We start from the raw sequence: 20,121 nt of genomic DNA on the forward strand, positions 1-20,121 counted from the left end.
GAGCTGTTTTCCTAGTTCCCTTTCCCATTGAAGGTGACATAGCCGTGTCGGTGGTTTTTTAGAGGTAATAATAGAGGAATAGATCAGTGATATTAAACCCGAGGTTTGGGGTCTTGCTCTGCAGAAGTTCTTGAAGGGGGTCAAAATATAAGGGGTCAGTTGAGATTTTATAAGCCCCTGCAGAAAGTGACAAATCTGTAGGTAGCTGTAGTGTTCGCGTAACGGGATATCGTGAGAGGAGCGTAGAGCCTCAAAAGGAGGAGTTTTCATTCTACTCGGACTGTCCTATCAGGCTGCAGGACCCCTGACCCTCTGTGTGGACAGTGCTGATTGGGCCTGTGCTGCTCACCTGCACCCTCCCAAGAAAAAAACTCTTTAGCAATACACACCAAACTGAGCATGTGCAGCTTGTTCCCTAGCCTCTGTTCTGTCACCAGAATGGGGATGATGGAGGCAGGGGAGGATCAGAGAAGACAGGATCAAACAGCCTTTTTACACAATGCGGAGGATTAATCCACAGTGAGTATAACAAGCATGCTTTACTGCAGATACACACTGATATTACTGTTGTGGCTTTAGCAACACTTTAATGTCAAAGAGCTCAATTTTGGTCTCATCTAATCACAGCACTCTCTCCCAATCCTTCTCTGAATCATTTAGATGTTCATGCGCTAACTTCAGACGGGCCTGTACATGTGCCTTCTTGAGGAGGGAGACCTTGCGGGCGCTGCATGATTTCAATCCATGGCGGCGTATTGTGTTAACGATGGCTTGTTTGGTAACTGTGGTCCCAACTGCCTTGAGATAATTCACAAGCTCCTCATGTGTAGTTCTGGGCTGATCCCTCACTTTTCTCATGATCATCTTTACCCCATAAAGCGAAAACTTGGATGGAGCTCCCTCCAGACCGTTATTTTGTATTTCTTCCATTTGCGAATAATCGCTCCAACAGTTGTCTCCTTCTCACCAATCTTCTTGCTCAAGGTCTTGTAGCCCATTCCAGCCTTGTGCAGGTCTACAATCTTGTCCCTGCCATCCTTTGACAGCTCTTTGGTCTTGCCCATGATCGGGAGGTTTGAATGGAAGAAAGAGTCTGTGGACAGGTGTCTTTTGTACACATAACGAGTTGTCATTAGGAGCACCTTCTTAAATTGACAGGACTAATCTGTGTACCACAGGAGCACATACTGTAGCCAGTCTGTGGGAGCCAGAATTATTGTTGGTTGGTAGGGGATCAAATAATTATTTTACTCACTAAACTGCAACTCAATTTATAATATTTGTTTGTTTGTTTTTCTGGATTTCTGGTTATTATTCTGTCTCTATCATTTAAAATACACCTATGATAAAAAGTTATAGACCCTTCATTTCTTTGTAAATGGCAAACTTACAAAATGTGCAGGGGATCAAAAAATTATTTTCCCTACTGTAAGTACTAAAGTTTTATTTTTATGGGGTATTCATACTTATCTAGGTGGATGCAGCATCAGACCGATGCTGCATCTGTCCCCCTCCACCTCTTCACTGAGAACTGAGCCACCGAATATCGCCGATTGGCTCAGTTTTCTCACCTCCCCGAGCGGAAAGCATTCAGCATCTCTCATGCTCTGCTCCTCCATGCTCGCTGAGAGGCTGAGACTGCCATCAGTCCAGGCAGCTGGTGGATCCAGACTTCCTAAGTCGGGATGACGTGCTGCCTGGACTGATCCTGGTGACTTCAGCGGAGAGCGGACTTCAGACTGCTCTCTGCTGAAAATGGGTCACAGGAGTGCAAAATGAATTGCACTCCTGTGATCCTTAGGAGAAGGCCAGGCTAAAAAGCTCAGGCTGGACTTCTCCTTTAACAATCTGTATTCATATCTGTAGGACAAAAGGCAAACTTTATTATTACAAACTAAACTTTAACATTTTATAATCAATTACGAGTCAGTGGTACAGGCAGGGAAACTCAGAAGAATCTATGGCCCCTTCACCCAATTTTTGGTGCTATAACGCACCTATAGCATATCAAATATGTGCGTTTGGATGCAATGAAGAATGAATTAAGAATAAATTGATATAATTAAGAATAAACAATTGCACATATACAGTGAGCTACCATGGGTATAATGCATGCCAAAACATGCATTGCAGTATGAAGGGGCCCATAGGACTAGCAATCCTATCCATGGTGACAACTCACCAGAAACAGGATAGCTAAGTGGAGCACTCACCTACTCCTATGGTATCACTCCCTCTCTGACTGAAGAACTGTAGAATCTTGCTCATCAGTGAGAGCAGTGATGAATCAACACTTCATTGGTTGGGTCAATGAAGAACAGTTGTGTGGTCCCCTAGGGATCCTGCATAGGGATCCTTCCTGTTGCTGGCACTAGGGTGACATATCCCACAAAAGCAAAATATCCATATGTGTACCATAAGTGGAAAAACAAATACCTGTTGATCCTGTTACAAATCATGTGAGTTCATAACCTGTGAATCTGCTGCACTAAAAGTCCCAAGTTGTATTATCAGCCATGGCCAGGTTACCTCTGTAAACTACAGACCCCCCCCCCCCCCCCCCCTCAATCAATATTATGTAGAAGAGGGGAGAGGGATTGTTCCAAATCAGGAGCAGTACAATAAATGAATGCTGATACCATAGGTCACAAAGTTTATAAATGGCAGGATCAGCAGAGGAAAAACAAAAAAACAAAGAAAACGCCTAAAACAAAGAAACAATAAAACGTTTGAAGTAAAACTAGCAGATTCAACCCAACATACATTCAGCAGCTGTTAATGTTTAAACCTCTGGAGCAGAGCTAAGGAGGGGCACTGTATACACTTTCAAGGCCAGCTTACCACATAGAAAACAATATCACATTAACAAGGTGTTTTTTAAACTTTTAGAATCACTTTTCCTCCCAGTGAACATTAAAGTGGTTGCAAACCTCAGAAATGAAATTTGAACAAAGCAAATCCTTCTATAGTGTGTGCTTGTCTCAATTAAGAGCACTAAGTGTCATTTCTCTCTGCTGCTTCAGCATGAATTGCTTCTGATAAGTTTTCCTGACACCAAGAGAAAAATGGTGACGGGGAGAGACCTCCAGCAGATTGACAGCATTGGCTCTGTTCCGGTGAGCTTTGTGGAGGGGGAGTATCTCTTCCCTCCAATCAGCTATCAGAGCTCTCTTCACTGAGCTCTGTAAAGTGTAACTTCAGCTCTCTGACCCCTTTTTTCTGAACTCTCAGACAAGCTTTACATATTCTGGACTTTAAACAGATGTAGATTAGAGAAGATTGCAGATAAACAGGTACAACTTATGTAGGAGGATTTGTTTCATCTCCGTGTTACACCCGAGGCCAGTCACCTCACTGAGTATATGTGAGGGTTTACAACGACTTTAATCTGCTTATCCACCAAAATAGATTTGAAAGCCACACACAGATGTACAGTGTTTGCAAAATATGAACATGGACATCTAAGTACAGCCTGTGTATTTTGGGCTACCCAATTTTAAAAATGTTGCCTATTCATGCTTTACTTGGCTGCTTTCCAAGCACTCTCGTATAGTAAATAGGGAATCCAATCTGGGGACATGACATGAATACCAGTGTACATTTTACACCTACACATACCATTCTCTTCCATTTACAGCTTCCTCATTCATCCCAGGGAACACTTTCCACTACTTGTTGTATAACTTATCAGCCCATTATGCTCTCTCTGTGATTATGAAGTTTTAGAGAAATGGAAAAATACTGTGGCTCATGACAAACCAATCAGGAATGAGTTGTCATTTGTTATCTGACTGAGTATGCAACATGAACAAAATGTCACCATTGGCCTACTGCAGTTCATTCCCTGAAGCATGAATGCATAGCTCCCAACTATCCCTGATTTCGAGGGACTGTCCCTGATTTGGAACAAAGTTCCTCTGTCCCTCTTTCCTCCTCATTTGTCCCTCATTTTGGTCTGATCTCTATAGTATACAAGCATACCCCACTTTTAAGTACACAATGGGGTTTATTTACTAAAGCTGAAAAGTGCAAAATCAGGCTCACTTCTGCATAGAAACCAATGAGCTCCCAGGTTTTATTACCAAAGCTTAATTGAACAAGCTGGGGTTAGAAGTTCATTAGTTTCTATGCAGAAGTGAGCCTGATTTTGCACTTTCCAGCTTTAGTAAATAAACTCCATTGTGTACTTAAAAGTGGGGTATGCCTGTAGTATATAAAATGCACTTTTTATCTTTCAAAAAGTGCTAAACCAGTGCTAAACCTTTCATCCAGTTTCTAAATTGCTGCATTTGTATATTTCAAATGCCAGTATAAAAAAATAGTAGTGCTAAAAACAGCACTTGTGGATTTAACTAATATTTTTTTTGTAAAATTCTCCTTTAAGAGGGTGTGGCAAGGGGTGTGTGTCCTATGCCTACATACTTTTGCTAATACGTGTCCCTCATTCCCATCTCAAAAAGTTGGGAGGTATGTGAATGCGTGCTTTTTTAACAAATTATATACTTTCAGGGTGCTGACTGTGCTGCTATAAAATAGCTTTACATGCTATTACTCTCACAAGGCAAGGTTAGAATTTTGCCACAGGTGGCAATAAGGCATCGGTTCTCATCTAGGGTTCCGTAAAACCCTAAAGTTCCCCCAGAGGTTGCTAGTTCTTTATGCCGTGGCTGACGGTAAAAGATCCTTCATAGTTTGTGCATGCTCTGCTGGCGTTGTCTGTTCTCCTGTTTACTATGGTACAAGCCCTTACTTTGATAGTATAAGCCACATTCTCTCCCATTTAAAGATATTTCTGCACTTTTTATATATATATATATATATATATATATAAAAAGTGCATATGGTGGCAGCCCTTAGTGTTTGGACTTTTTGATACACCTGTGTTGCGCCTTTTTCTATTTTTCTTTTTTACTTTTTAAAGAACCCTCGTACAATCACAACTACATAGTTAGTAAGGCTGAATAAAGACACCAGTCCATCCAGTTCAACCTAAGTAAGTGTTGGTGCACGTGCACAATTGTGTCCATCCCTATACATTGTGACCCATCAAGACGCCTATCTATTATTATTATTTATTTGAGGTACCCATATAGCGCCGTCAATTTTTACGCAGTGCTCCACACACAGATCGTTCTCCACCCCCAAGGAGCCCACAATCCAAGGTCCCCAACCCACACACTAGGGCCAATTTATTATTATGGACAGAAGCCAATTAACCTACCAGCATGTCTTTGGAGTGTGGGAGGAAACCAGAGTACCCAGAGAAAACCCACGCAGGCACAGGGAGAACATGCAAACTCCAGGCAGGTAGTGTCGTGGTTGGGATTCGAACCTTTTTACTCCCAGGCGAGAGTGCTAACCACTACACCACTGTGCTGCTGATGTCTTGGGGGACACCCAAGCCTCCTTTCTTTCTATGTCACGTTCAGGGGGCCTTCAAGTTCACAAAACATAATTTGTGGCTGCAATTAATCAGTATGCTTAGTAAAAGATCTTGTGTGTTGGATGCACGATTTTCCTGTTCTACCTTTACAAGATCATACAGTACCTACCATATAGAGGGCTTTGCTACAATATAAGGTAGGTGGACAATTCTTAAAATTATTCTATTCAGCTGTACAAAGTCAGCTTCAGAAAGACAAGGTTTGACAGTTTTGGTGTGGAACTCAAGTAGCCTACACAGAGCCCTGACTATAACCCTACTGAACACTTTGAGATGAACTGGGACACCGTCTACAAGCCAGGTCTTCTTATCCAACATCACTAACTGACCTCAAAAATGCTCTTTTGACTAAATGTGCACAAATTCCCAAAGACATACTTAAAAATCCTGTGGAAACCCTTCCCAGAGGAGTGAAAGCTGTTACAGCTGCAAAGGAATGCCAGCCCCATAATAAAACTGGCCATATACGTTTAGATTATCGCTTGTCAAAACATTTTTTCTTGCAATTACAAGACACCTAATTTTGTTGAGAAGCCCTTCAAATTTCATTCAGACCTGTTATCGGAAAATAATTCCTGTATTTAACAGGTTTCATTACAATAAGAACAATTTTTGCAATAAAAATCACATTCAGACTTAGAATTTTGCTTGTGAAATTTTTTTCATTATGCTTCTGTAAATTTTCTTGTCACTACGGTCAAAAAACGAACGTAATTTTGATTCCATTAACTATTAAAAAATAAAACAAACGTTCAGAGAATTAGAAGTTTCAAACAAGATTAATCGGTGTATGGTCAGGTTATTTTCTATGCTTGTGGAATGGGATATCCAACAAGCTCATATAGGTATGATGGTTAAGGCATCCACAAACATTTGGGCATTTAGTGTATATGGAAACTTAAAGAGCATTTCCAAAAGTCAGCAGCTACAAATCCTGTTGCTGCTGATTTTTAATAAAAGGACACTTACCTATCCAGGGATGCAACCTCACCCAAGCTAGTTCTTCACCAGCTTTTGGGTTTCTGGCATTGGCATCCTAACTTTGGGCAGCTGGCTATGTGGCTTTCAGCTTCACAGCTGGCTGTCCACTGCACATTTGGACTTCTGGGACCTGTGATGTGTCCCAGAAGACTGCGGGTGAGGGAGGAGAGAAGAACTTCTGCTCAGATCACCTAGGAGATATGAGCGGAAGTGGGAACAGGTACCGGTCAAAAATAGGTACCCCTCCCAAAAAAAAAAATGACATGCCAAACGTGACAGGGGAGGAGGGGAAGAGAACTTAAAGTGCAATTTCTCCTTTAACCCTTTCATGACTAAGCCTATTTTTGAAATTTGGTGTTTACAAGTTAAAATCCATATTTTTTGCTAGAAAATTACTTAGAACCCCCAAACATTATATATATTTTTTTAGCAAAGAATCTAGAGAATAAAATGACGATTGTTGCAATATTTTTTATCACACGGTATTTGTGCAGCGGTGTTTTAAACGCAAATTTTTGGAAAAGTGACACTTTCATGAATTTTAAAAAATCCAAACAGTAAAGTTACCCCAATTTTTTTGTATAATGTGAAAGATGATGTTACGCCGAGTAAATAGATACCAAACATGTCACCCTTTATAATTGCACGCACTCGTGGAATGGCGACGAACTACGGTACCTTTGAATTTCCATAGGCGACGCTTTAAAAAAATTTTACGGTTACCAGGTTTGAGCTACAGAGGAGGTCTAGGGCTAGAATTATTGCTCTCGCTCTGACGATCGCGGCGATACCTCACATGTGTGGTTTGAACACCGTTTACATATGCGGGCGCGACTTCCGTATGCGTTTTCTTCGCTGCGCGAGCTCGCGGGGACAGGGGCACTTTAAAAAATTTTTTTTTTTTTTTTTTTATTTAATTTATTTATTTTTGTACTTTATAAATTGTGTTTAAATTTTTTTTTTTTTTTTTTTACTTTTATTGCTGTCACAAGCAATGTAAACATCCCTTGTGACAGTAATATGTGGTGACAGGTACTCTTTATGGAGGGATCGGGGGTCTAAAAGACCCCCCATCCCTCCTTTACACTTCAAAGTATTCAGATCGCCGAAAACGGCGATTCTGAATACTGTGTACTTTTTTAAATTCGGCGCCATTGGCAGCCGAGTAAACGGGAAGTGACGTCATGACGTCGCTTCCGCATTTACAAGAAGAAGGCTGGAACGAAGCTGCTCGCAGCTTCGTTCCAGTCCGCCCCCAGCCGCCGAAGGCAGCGGACCGGACACCGGGCCTCCCGATCGCACGGGAGGCCCGGTAACAGCGGCGGGAGGCGGCGGGAGGGGGGGGATGTCCCCTCCCGCTCCTCCGGTATAACAACCGAGCGGCTTTTAGCCGCATCGGTTGTTATATTCGGGTAGCCGATCGCCCGCTGAAAACAACGGTACCGGGATGATGCCTGCAGCTGCGGGCATCATCCCGGTATAACCCCGGAAAGCCGAGGACGCATATATGCGTTCGGTCGGCGGGAAGGGGTTAAATAGGCCAAAATTAGATGAAAACTTTACATTACAACATAAATTACCTTTATGGCGACCAAAAACTATATTGCATATATATGGTTGCAATGGAGCCACTATGCTTGATACTGTTAAGTACACTTGTATAAATGTGAATTTTTTTTCAATAATGGAAACACTCTTACCTTGATGTGTGAAACATATCACCATCAGTTCTTGACTAACATCCCCACTTCTCTTGACTGGTATAAGGAGCTCACCAATATCTTCTTCAATTTTATAGATTGACTGAGGTATAAAAACGGTTGATTCTAGATAAAGGAGAAAGGAAATAAGCCATAATTAATACATTAATCTAAAAGTGTGCCTCAGCATTAAAACTTCATGCTTTAAAATACAAAAAAGGAAACACAAAAGAAGAATAAATAAGAAATTCACCAAGCTGAGCACTAAAATTACACCAACAATCAAAGCATACATCTGTTAACAACATTTTTAGGACATATACAACTGTATATGACAGTAAACAATAATCTAGACAACAAAAAAATCAGAGATTTGCAAAATTTAAATTTTTACAACTGATCAAACTTTTTGGTTTGTTCATCTCTAGTATTCCTATGTTTCAGTTACATAATGATGTACATTTATAGAGGGATTGATTTACTAAAACTGGAGAGAGCAAAATCTGGTGCAGCTCTGCGTGGTAGCCAATCAGCTTCTAACTTCAGCTTGTTCAATAAAGTTTTGAGAGAAAAAAAAAAAAAAAACCTGGAAGCTGGGTTCTGTGCAGAGCTGCACCAGATTTTGCACGTTCCCGTTTTAGTAAATCACCCCAATGTCTATTTATAAGCAATCTGAAAAGAAATCATGAAGGAAATATGTAGGCTGACATTGCTGATCTCTCTTTATTTTCCTCCAGTTGCACAACTGTCATGCTGATGGTTTGATTTCTGTACTTAGAATTATAGGCCTATGATTATAGTGATAAGGAGTTTTGACTACTCACTGGCACTCATTTTCTGCTGATGCTTGTTCTGGAATACTCAGTAATTAAGTAATGAAAACCAACCCCAGCCAAGCAATTAACATTTTTAAAAGGAGGCCAGCAATGGTAGTCCCATATATCTCTCATTAGAGGTGTATTTTAAAGCCTAATGCCTCGTACACACGATCGGATTGTTGGGCAACAAATCCATGGAATTTTGTCCGAAGGGCGTTAGCCCAAACTTGTCTTGCATACACACGGTCAGACAATTGTTGGCCAACAATTCAGAACGTAATTTAATTTAGCGCCACCCTTTGGGCTCCTTCTGCTAATTTTGTGTTAGTAGAAGTTTAGTGAGTGTTGATTTGCGCTTTTCTTTTCGCGTTTTTCATCTAGCGCTTTTCAGTTCGCGCTTTTCATTTCATGCTTTTCAGTTAGTTTCTGAACGGCCGTTCGTCAACCAGACATGTTGCGGAATCGGAGGAGATAATGTGTTATTTATTATTGGCCTTGGAGTTATTGCTTTGACATTATTTTTTTGGTTGAAGAATGATTTGATTTGGTATATTTTCTATATTTTTGGATGGATAGAATGCACTTTTTGGTTAAGTTCTATTGGCAGATAACATGTCTGATTTTATTTGTTTTCTTTTTTTAATGCACAATAAAAAAATTGTGGAGAATAATACTTGGCTATGTGTTTTACTTCAAATGACAGTTTGGGAGTAGGAAGTTACATTTTAAAAAACAGAATGAAAAATTGACAAGGGACACCAACATAGTTTTATCTTTGATCTTAAAAACTACGGGATAGTAGATAGCTTTTGAAAATTTGTTTGCAATAACTCCATCAGTATCACCAGCAAAGCAGCTTCATTATTATCCCATTAAAGAAGAAGAATTGTGCGCTGCATTTGGAGATTTCATAATTTGCCACGTCACAAATGTTTATTCTCCATTATGAACGCTAGTTTACAAGACCGACCGCTTCTGCTTCCGAGCATGCGTGTTTGTACTTTGGACTTTTGTCTGACGGACTTGTGTACACACAATCGGAAAATCCGACAACACACATTTGTTGGAGGAAAATTTGAAAACATGCTAGCCATCATTTGTTGGTGGAAAGTCCGACAACAATTGTCCAATAGAGCACACACACGGTCGGACTTTCCTCCAACAAGCTCACATCCAAAATTACCTGTCGGAAAGTCAGATCGTGTGTACGGGACAATTAAAATAAGAGGTGTCTTTTGTGCTGATGGCTGCTCTTAGTTGAAATCTTCAGTCCTCTACTCGCTGGTTGAATGAAAAACATTGTATAATGTATGACCTGCCTTAGGCTTTCACATTGACTGCTGCGTCTCTTCCCCAAGTAGAAAGCTAGTCAACGAAAATCAGCTAACATGCTATCGAGGAGGGCCACAGGCAAATGAAGTACACACCTAAGGAACTGGAGGACACAAAGCACATACAAATATATGCCCTCTATGGTTTCCTGCCTACAGCAACCGAAATCCAGCTGCCATCTTTCTTTTTCATACTAGCAAAATGAAAAATGGATGCAATGGTATCAACTGGATTTTTTACTTCCCCTTTAAAGTATGGTTCTCCATCTTGGTGGATAGCATTTTGCTGCCTAACACCACAAGGCACGTTCCTTACCTACAGCAATTCGAAAGACACATGCAGATATGTACAGTATCCGTCTATCTTACAGCAGAATTCCATGATCTCGATTGAGCATCAGCAGGCAATAAGTGACCAGTATATGACCTAATTATAAGCAGGAAGCCTGCACCATCTGACAGAACACTCTACTCACTAATCATCCTTTATCTGAATCTGCCTCCCTCATGTAAGCCTGTGGAAATACGCACCTCCCATTTAACATTGCACTTTGTAATTAAGGTCCAGGAAACTTTTATTGCTGGCATTGATGTCACATACCCCATCAGTCAGTGTGAGATTTACTCCAACCTAATGTACCGTATATCCTTGGGAAAATACCAGGGGAGATATAATACACCTGATAGGGAGATGAATACAAACAGATCATATAAAGTCGTAGCCTTATCTCCATGTATGTGTAAATTCCTTAAATATGCTATATCCATATATCATCCACCATCTGCAGAAGACAGCTCTCTACTCTGTGCAATGTATGGGTTTATTTGGTAACCATGGCCATACAGGAGTTTGTTTAGTAGTGCAGAATGTGGACAGGAACTAAAGCAGTGGATGATGCTATTAAAATTCCTGTTAATACATTCTAAATGTATGTGCTGTAATTGCAGCGAAAGGTGGTTCTACAAAGTATTGACTCAGGGGGGCTGAATACAAATGCACACCACACTTTTCAAATATTTGTTTGTAAAAAATGTTGAAAACCATTTATCACTTTCCTTCCACTTCACAATTATGTGCCACTTTGTGTTGCTCTATCACATAAAATCCCAATAAAATATATTTACGTTTTTGGTTTTAACATGACAAAATGTGGAAAATTTCAAGGGGTATGAATACTTTTTCAAGGCACTGTACATGTGTGACTACTTCAATGAATATTGTGCAACACCAGCATAGTTATTTTTACTATTTATAAATGTGTAAATGTGTTACTACTGTATCAGCTTTACATCCCACCACATTTAAAGTGGAACTATGGGCAGGAGCCCTGTAACTACCACTTTTTCAGGTATTGAGCTCAGTGCTCAACATGCTTATCCAGTAAAGCAGATAGAAATAGCCTGTAAAAACGTAAATAGGAGCCTAGATGTCCATCTACTGGCAGCAAATGTAAATAAGAAATAAAAAATAAAAATATGTATCTATCTATCTATCTATCAGTACACCCCACACAGTTTTGTAAATATTTTATTATATCTTTTCATGTGACGACACTGAAGAAATGACACTTTGCTACAATGTAAAGTAGTGAGTGTACAGTTTGTATAACAGTGTAAATTTGCTGTCCCCTCAAAATAACTCAACACACCGCTGGCAACAAAAGTGAGTACACCCCTAAGTGAAAATGTCCAAATTGGGCACAATTAGCCATTTTCCCTCCCCAGTGTCATGTGACTCGTTAGTGTTACAAGGTCTCGGTGTGAATGGGGACCAAGACCATGCAGCGGTTTAACAGGACAGGTTCTACTCAGAACAGGCCTCGCCATGGTCGACCAAACAAGTTGAGTGCACATGCTCAGCGTCATATCCAGAGGTTGTCTTTGGGAAATAGACGTATGAGTGCTGCCAGCATTGCTGCAGAGGTTGGAGGGGTCAGCCTGTCAGTGCTCAGACCATACGCCGCACACTGCATCAAATTGGAATGCATGGCTGTCGTCCCAGAAGGAAGCCTCTTCTAAAGATGATGCACAGTTTGCTGAGGGCAAGCATACTAAGGACATGGATTACTGGAACCATGTCCTGTGGTCTGATGAGACCAAGATAAACCTATTTGGTTCAGATGGTGTCAAGCGTGTGTGGTGGCAACCAGGTGAGGAGTACAAAGACAAGTGTGTTTTGCCTACAGTCAAGCGTGGTAGTGGGAGCGTCATGGTCTGGGGCTGCATTAGTGCTGCTGGCACTGGGGGGCTACAGTTCATTGAGGGAACCATGAATGCCAACATGTACTCTGACATACTGAAGCAGAGCATGATCACTTCCTTTCGGAGACTGGGCCACAGGGCAGTATTCCAACGTGATAACAACCCCAAACACACCTCCAAGATGACCACTGCCTTGCTAAAGAAGCTGAGGGTAAAGGTGATGGACTGGCCAAGTATGTCTCCAGGCCTCAACCCTATTGATCATCTGTGGGGCATCCTCAAATGGAAGGTGGAGGTGCGCAAGGTCTCTAACATTCACCAGCTCCCTGATGTCGTCATGGAGGAGTAGAAGAGGACTCCAGTGCAACCTGTGAAGCTCTGTTGAACTCCATGTCCAGGAGTGTTAAGGCAGTGCTGGAAAATAACGGTGGCCACACAAAATATTGACACTTTGGACCCAATTTGGACATTTTCACTTAGGGGTGTACTCACTTTTGTTGCCAGAGGTTTAGACACTAATGGCTGTGTGTTGAGTTATTTTGAGGGGACAATGGATTTACACTGTTATACAAGCTGTACACTCACTACTTTACATTGTAGCAAAGTGTCACTTCTTCAGTGTTGTCACATGAAAAGATATAATAAAATATTTACAAAAATGTGAGGGGTGTACTCACTTTTGTGAGATACTGTATATATATATATATATATATATAATAGATATAGATATTTTTTTTACCTTAATTTTTAGTTCTAAACATAATCGATAAAGAAATAAAAATTTTACAAAAACACTATTGATTTTTTTAGGATCAGATGAAGATTCCACCTCTCTATAATGAACATTTTCTTATGCAGATAGGACTCTACCAAGGACAGCTTAAAGCCCAACTCTAGGAAACTTAAAAGCTATTCCCTGAAGTGGGGCTGTGCCTGCACTGCAAGGGTTGATTGCACATTTAGGAGATTTGCTAGATCAGTCCCTGCAGCTCCCTCCATTACACTCCATTGGTCTAAGGTCCTGACGTCAACATGAGCAATGCAGGGTTTATAATCCTGCATTAGACAATCCACCACTGGAGCATGGGGGAGCGCCAACTGCTGGGGAGTGGATAATTAGGTAAATGAAAGTGTTTCTCTTCTCCCCTACACTAACTGAGCGGTTAACCCTTGCTCAGCCCCACTGTCAGGGACCATTTTCAAATTTCCTGGAGTTGGGGTTTACTACTGCACTTGAGCATAGATTATTATTAGCATAGGTGTGCGCAGCCTATTGCATTAGGGTGTGCACCCCAAAACTCAAACTCACATACCTTTCTCTGCAGCCTCAGTTGCACTGGACAGTGAATGAATGGGAAGTGCTCTGTGCTAAACGGCTTCCTGTTCATTCACAAACTGAAGCATAATAAACAAGGTTTACTATGCTTCGGTTATGAATGAACACAGTAAGCAAGTTTGTTCACTATGTTCATTTAGAAAAGGAAGGGGCCGGTTAATGACATATTTACTAGAACATCCCCTGCAGCAGCAGGGGTAAGAGGAGAAGAGGGAGGCCAACAGTGCTGCAGGGGGAGGTGCAACATGGGGGAAGCCTGGCCAGAAGGTTCAATCGGCACTACATATAGTGATAAGGGTGTGCCCAGGCACACCTGGCACACCCCTTGCGCACGCCTATGATTATTAGGTTAAGGTAGAGGATGAGGGATGTGGGTGGTGCATGTGTTAGGGCTCACAAGGATGTGGGCCTTAGAATTAGGGTTGCTAAGGAAGTTAAGCTGCCCATACACTATGGGAATTTTAGCAATTATCTGGTGAAAGATATTCGCTTGGTGGGTGGCCCTTTTGACCATCTCCTGTTTGACATCCTCAATGTTTAGATATTTTGACAGTTGGTGGGGCTCTCAAAATACAATAGCTGCAGTGGAAGATTCGTCCATCTGAACTTTTTAGCGTCATTGGAGGAATTGGTTCAGTCCACATGAAGGAAAAAAATCTTTCAGAGTATGGCCAGCTTTAGGCTAGACTTATATCTATGCATGTTGTAAACATGTGCAAAATTGCGCACTTTCCCGGCATGCACAGAAACACAGTGCCCTCCAGCAGGTGCGTGGTGGTGCCAATAATTGTTAATGCCCACCATGGATCTGCAAACATGCACAAAAATGCGGCACCATACAGGTTCAGTGCGGCACATTTTTGGAAAAGTCAGGGACTTCTTTTGCGTTTCTTACATTAAAAGGAATGGGCTGCCCTACACATGATATGCAGGAACGTGCCCGTGCTTGCCCACACCCGTAGATGTGAACCAAGCCTTAGTGTGCCATTAGGTCACTGGTTGTGAGGGGCCATACATCTATCATCAATCATTTTCTCACAGCAAGAAAACTGTGGACTAATATTTAACACTGGTGCGAAATCCCAACTTGCAAAAACTCATTTCAGGGAGGTGGCGCTTCGCGCCCGCAACTGGGTGTACAGGAGTCGCCGCAGAAATTTGGGAGACTCCCGCACCTCGCAGGAGACTTGGAATGTCTGCTGGTGTGGATAAATAAAAACTGGAACATAGTAGATGCTGGTGTGTATCACAACCAATCAAATTTTATCTTTCATATGCAAGGAAGTTGATCCATTTTCACTCCAACGTGGCTGGTTTTGCCACCAACTCCAGCTTTTGTCGCTCTCATTTAGAGTTGACAGAAATACATTGTTCAGCAATCCAGTGAGATTGCTGATCTTACTTTTTCTTCTGACTACAACTCTGCACATTCCCTGCATGGCTGAAGAAAGCACCAGAGCACAGTGAGGCTGATAGGCAGCCTCTACAAGCAAAACAACATTTGTCAGTTTAGTGTTACTTAATAAAAATGCTTTCCAGGAACTCAGTAATAAAACTCTGCAACCACCTTTCACATCTCCTCTCCAACGTATGATTTATAAGAAATGATTTGAGCAAAAATTGCATTAAAGAACATGGATCTAAACAATATTTTTCCCAAGTTGCCTGACAGAATTTGTTCTGTAGCTTAAAATATGGAAGGGGGTCCATGGTGACTGGGTCTGTATTGAGGGGGAAGGCTGAGAGATCTGTACTGAGGGGGAATAAGGGCTGTGCAGGGGAATCTGTACAGGGGCAAAACTGGAGGGGGGGTAAACTGGGAGGAGGGGCCCATTTTTGGTTGTATTCTGTACCCTGGACTATTTGCGTTATGCACTTCTGAGCCCTGTCTGCATTTACCACTCCTGACCCCTGCACTCTCTTTGATACGCACTCCTGACCCAGAAATCTCTGCATTACGCAATCCTAACTCCTGTACTCTCTGAGATATGCACTCCTAACCCCTGCACTCTCTGTAATACACTCTCCTGACCACCATGCTCTTTGTGATACTCACTTCTGGCCTTGAACTCTTTGCGTTACACATTTCTGAGCCCTGCACGCTTTGAAATACACACTCCTGACCCCTGCACCTTCTGCGTTACACACTACTGAGCCCTGCACTCTCTGTGTTACATAATCCTGAGCCCTGCGTTTTCTGCAATACACACTCCTGCACTCCGCATCGCATACTTCTGACCCCTGCACTCTCTGTGTTACATACTCCTGACTGCATTAAGGTAAAAAAAACTTTGAGCCTTTAGAACTACTTTAATTGTGATGTATTTTAATATTTGGGGGTTGATTTATTAAAGGCAAATAGACCGTGCCCTTTGCAAAGTGCAGTTGCACCGTGCAAGTGCAATTGCTCCAGAGCTTAGTAAATGAGGTAAAGTTTCACTTTACAAAGAATACCCAATCACATGCAAGGAAAATTTAAAAAAAAAACTGCATTTTTATTTGCACACGATTGGATGATGGAAGTTAGCAGAACTTCTGCTCATTTACTAAGCTCTGAAGCAACTGCTTTTGTAAAGTGCACTGCCTATTTGCCCTTAGTAAATCAACCCCTTAGTCTCTTCCTATACTCTGGAGCACATTTTTATGAGATATGAAATCATCTGAATTTGATCCATGTTATTTTATCAATTATTGAGTTGAAATAGTAATAAAAAAAAATTAAAATTGTTCACTTGTTAAATGCACATTTCATGCAAAAGATACGTCTATAACTAGGTGATATTTCTGTTTGTGATTTCTGATTTTTAGGATATAAATATAATGAGAAAATTACCTCATCCATCGTGCATTGAGACTACTGATACATGAGGTCCTTTTAAAGGGTCGTAATTATCTAAACTGAGTTAGGTATTTGAATATACAAAGATTTTTTTAATTCAGATAAAAAAAAGCTAACCCACAACTGTATTTTGCTCTAGTAGGTTGGTGTGATGGACAACCTGGTCACAGATGAGAAGGACTTTCCAAAGTGTAAATTGAAAAAAAAACTAGTAATTATAACCATAAAAAGTCAGAATTCCATGACTGACCATTAGGTACAACCTAATGAAATGAGAACTGATAGATACAGGAGCATCTCCTGCACATCACATCAGCACAGCATGGAGGCACTTAATGTTCACCTCTTGAATGAGGGCCAGGAATAAAAAACAGATGTTGAGTGGGACCCCTGCCAGTGCATGCCTTCTTTATCACTTATCTCTACTAAGTTACATTTAGCAATCATTTTATCACTTCTTCACTCCTAAATGAATCACCTTACACAAACCAGTTCTCCTGTCTCATTCTAAACATGACATTTTTAGTCTGTGTATTTTTTTCTGGGGGTGAGAAGATAACAGGCCAGAGTAGTTTTAGCTCTCACTGTTAAATTTCCGAGGAACCAACCTGTTCCAAGTTGGCTAGAAGCAGAAAATCTGCATTATAAATGTAACATGTATAAATGCATGATGAGGTTGGCTACTGATATACCTAAGTAATCAGTGGACTATAACAGGGATCATCTAGTTTCACAGATTTAAGAAGGACTAGTACTGCTCTATGCTTTGAAATAACCTACATGCGTTCCAGACAGGGGCGTAGATAAGGGAGGAGTCAGGGGGGTTCAAACCCCTCCCCAGAGCATCCCGGCAAAATGACCAGACAGTGTCCCTGCTGTTTAGCCTCAACAACGGCACAGTAGAAGCAATCAGAGTTTCATGCCGGCAAATGCTGGCAATTGACAGTGCATGGTTGAGGGAACTCCTAGACTCCTCCTCGAGGTATCATATGACACATGCAGAAGTTTTCCTATTTATGTGCCGTGCTGAATCTGAGGGCTGGTAAGTGGGGAGGCATACATTTTCTGTTTTGGGAAGGAGAAAGTGAGAATTCCAGCCTGCGGGAGTTTCTTTTAGTGGGGAGGTTAAGGAAAGTGGGTGGGTTTGCTTTTGGAGATTTTGTTGTAGAGAAGTTTACAGGAGGTGGTTAATGGCAGGGATTTGCTTCTGGGAGTTTGATGAAGGGAGATTTTCTTCATAATTAGGAATCTTTGCTGGGGGAGAAGGTATTGACTCAGGGAGATATTTTTGCTTTGGGGGGGGTTGGTTTAGAAACAGGGGGGGTTTAATTTTTGGAGGAGGGAGATATTTTACAGTGGGAATCTTTGCTTGGGAAGGGAGGGTTCTTAAGAGGGAGAGGGGGATTGTTTTACTTTAAAAGAGATGTTTTGTTTTTTTTAATTATACTTACCTAGGTGGATGGAGCATCGATCCAATGTTGCATCTGTCCCCAGCTGCTACTAAGATCAACAATAGAGCGGTTAAACTCCCTGGCAGTATGATTATTTCGGATTTTAGGTGCTGAAAGCGGTACAATTATTTTGCATGGAAATTTGGCGTTTTATATTGTAGGTCTGTAATTCTTAACAATAACACACTTAAATCTGTCCAAACAAGAGTCTAGTAGATATCCCGGGTATGATAAAGTTTGAAACACAAAAACATAAATTATAATATAATAAATAAAAATAAATAATTTGGAAAAAAAAAAATAATAATAATAAAAAAAATTTCCCCACGATTCACTATCTCTCAATTCTGCAAGTGTTCTAATTTACTATCGCTGTTTTCTAGCTGGTCTAAAGCCACTTTTGACGTAAAGGGACACTTTTTGGTTGCTATGGACAATCTCCAGTTTCCAGGCAGAAAGAACAGTATATATAATATAAAACTGCATGCAGGGCATAGGACAAAGCACTGGGGACAAAAGGGATGTGAAATGATTTCATATAGTACTGTAATCTGTAAGATTACAGTACTGTATGTGTTATGATTTTTACAAATTTTTAAATTTGCCGCCAGGCTCCGCCCCCGTGCGTCGCAACGCTCGCAGGGAACGGAGCCTGGCAAGGAGAGGCTTCGGGGGAGGACAGAGCCCTCGGACACTGCGGGGGACATCGCAGGATCCCGGGGACAAGGTAAGTAAAGCCACAACAGGATACTGCGATGCAATCCCGAGTGTGGCTCGGGGTTACCGCTAATGGTCCTGAATTTTAACCCCGAGCCACACTCGGGAAAACCGCCAGGGAGGCTACAGACCGCTGATCACTCAGTTCTCAGCCTTCAGTGAGCAAAGAGTGGTGACTGTCAGTCTCTGGCTTTGCCCCCTCCCCCTAAACTCACTGGAATTCCAGGCTGTGGAGGGGGCAGGAGTGGCTGGCTCAGGGTCTCTGCGGCTCACTGAGAGGCTGAGCGAGCTGCTGGTCCAGGCATCTGGGTGAGTCCTGACTATAAAGTTAGGATCTTTCCACAGCCTGGACCTGCTGAGCGATATCAGCTGACAGCAGGCTATAAGTGTCTGTCGGCTAAAAATGGGTCACAAAATTGCAGAATGAACTGCGCTCCTCCCCAGGAGAAGTACAACCAAGCGGTATGCCGTCCCTTCAGAGCGCATGCACCGGTGAAATCACCGGCTGCTTTCCATGTGAATATCTTCTAAACACCATATGTTTAGGAGATATTCACTATACCTACAGGTACGCATTATTATAGGCTTACTTGTAGGTACAAGTTCAAAAGCTGGGTTTACTACAGTTTAAGACTGAATAAAAGCCAACCATATTGACCAGGTGCAAAGGGCACCATCCTGTGGTAGGCAGTGCACAATATTTTTTTTTCATCTCTTAAAACATTTTATAACATTTCTTAGGACACAGTTTTTTAAGGTTTAAATAAATCACTGAATTTACTGCCTACCACAATATGTTGCCCCTTGCACCTGCTCAACTTGCACAGTAAGGTTAGATAAAATCCAGTCTTGGGTCTCATTCATAGATCCTACATGACCATGGTGCAGCAAGTATACAGCAAATACCTTCACCCGGGATCAGATGTTCCAATATCTGCTCAGCCTGTACACCTGAATGATGGTCTGAAAAGAGCCAAGGCTGTCTGCTGCTGTAAACATGTATCCACCTGTATCTGCACATCCAATGGTTACCTGCAGGTAGGGATACATTTTTGCCCTTGGATAAAATCTCTCTGCATCCAGGGTCAGAAATTTGTCCCTAACAGCAGGTAATCACTGTGACCCACGGTTTGTTAGTGTGTCGCTCAGGCTCAATCGATGTGCGGAGTAATGTAGATGATACCAAATGTGCTGCAGGAGTGTCGGCGAGGGATGGAGCTCATCCCAGCTCCTGTAGTCAATGAAGGGAAGAGAGAAAAAAAATGCCTGGTGCCGCATATCCACAGAGTCCTATGGCAATGTA

General features: G+C 41.7%; 1 protein-coding gene across 1 annotated transcript in view; it reads right to left on the reverse strand.

Annotated features, from left to right (window-relative positions):
• The window catches only part of FREM2 (FRAS1 related extracellular matrix 2), a 293,022-nt gene that overhangs the window by 132,722 nt on the left and 140,179 nt on the right, over positions 1 to 20,121 (reverse strand). Inside the window, exon 5 of the mRNA XM_073613282.1 lies at positions 8,125 to 8,250. Coding sequence (XP_073469383.1) covers positions 8,125 to 8,250 — 126 coding nt within the window. The remainder of the gene's footprint in view (positions 1 to 8,124; positions 8,251 to 20,121) is intronic.

This window comes from Aquarana catesbeiana, linkage group LG02 (assembly GCF_042186555.1).
Source record: "Aquarana catesbeiana isolate 2022-GZ linkage group LG02, ASM4218655v1, whole genome shotgun sequence".
NCBI lineage: Eukaryota > Metazoa > Chordata > Amphibia > Anura > Ranidae > Aquarana > Aquarana catesbeiana.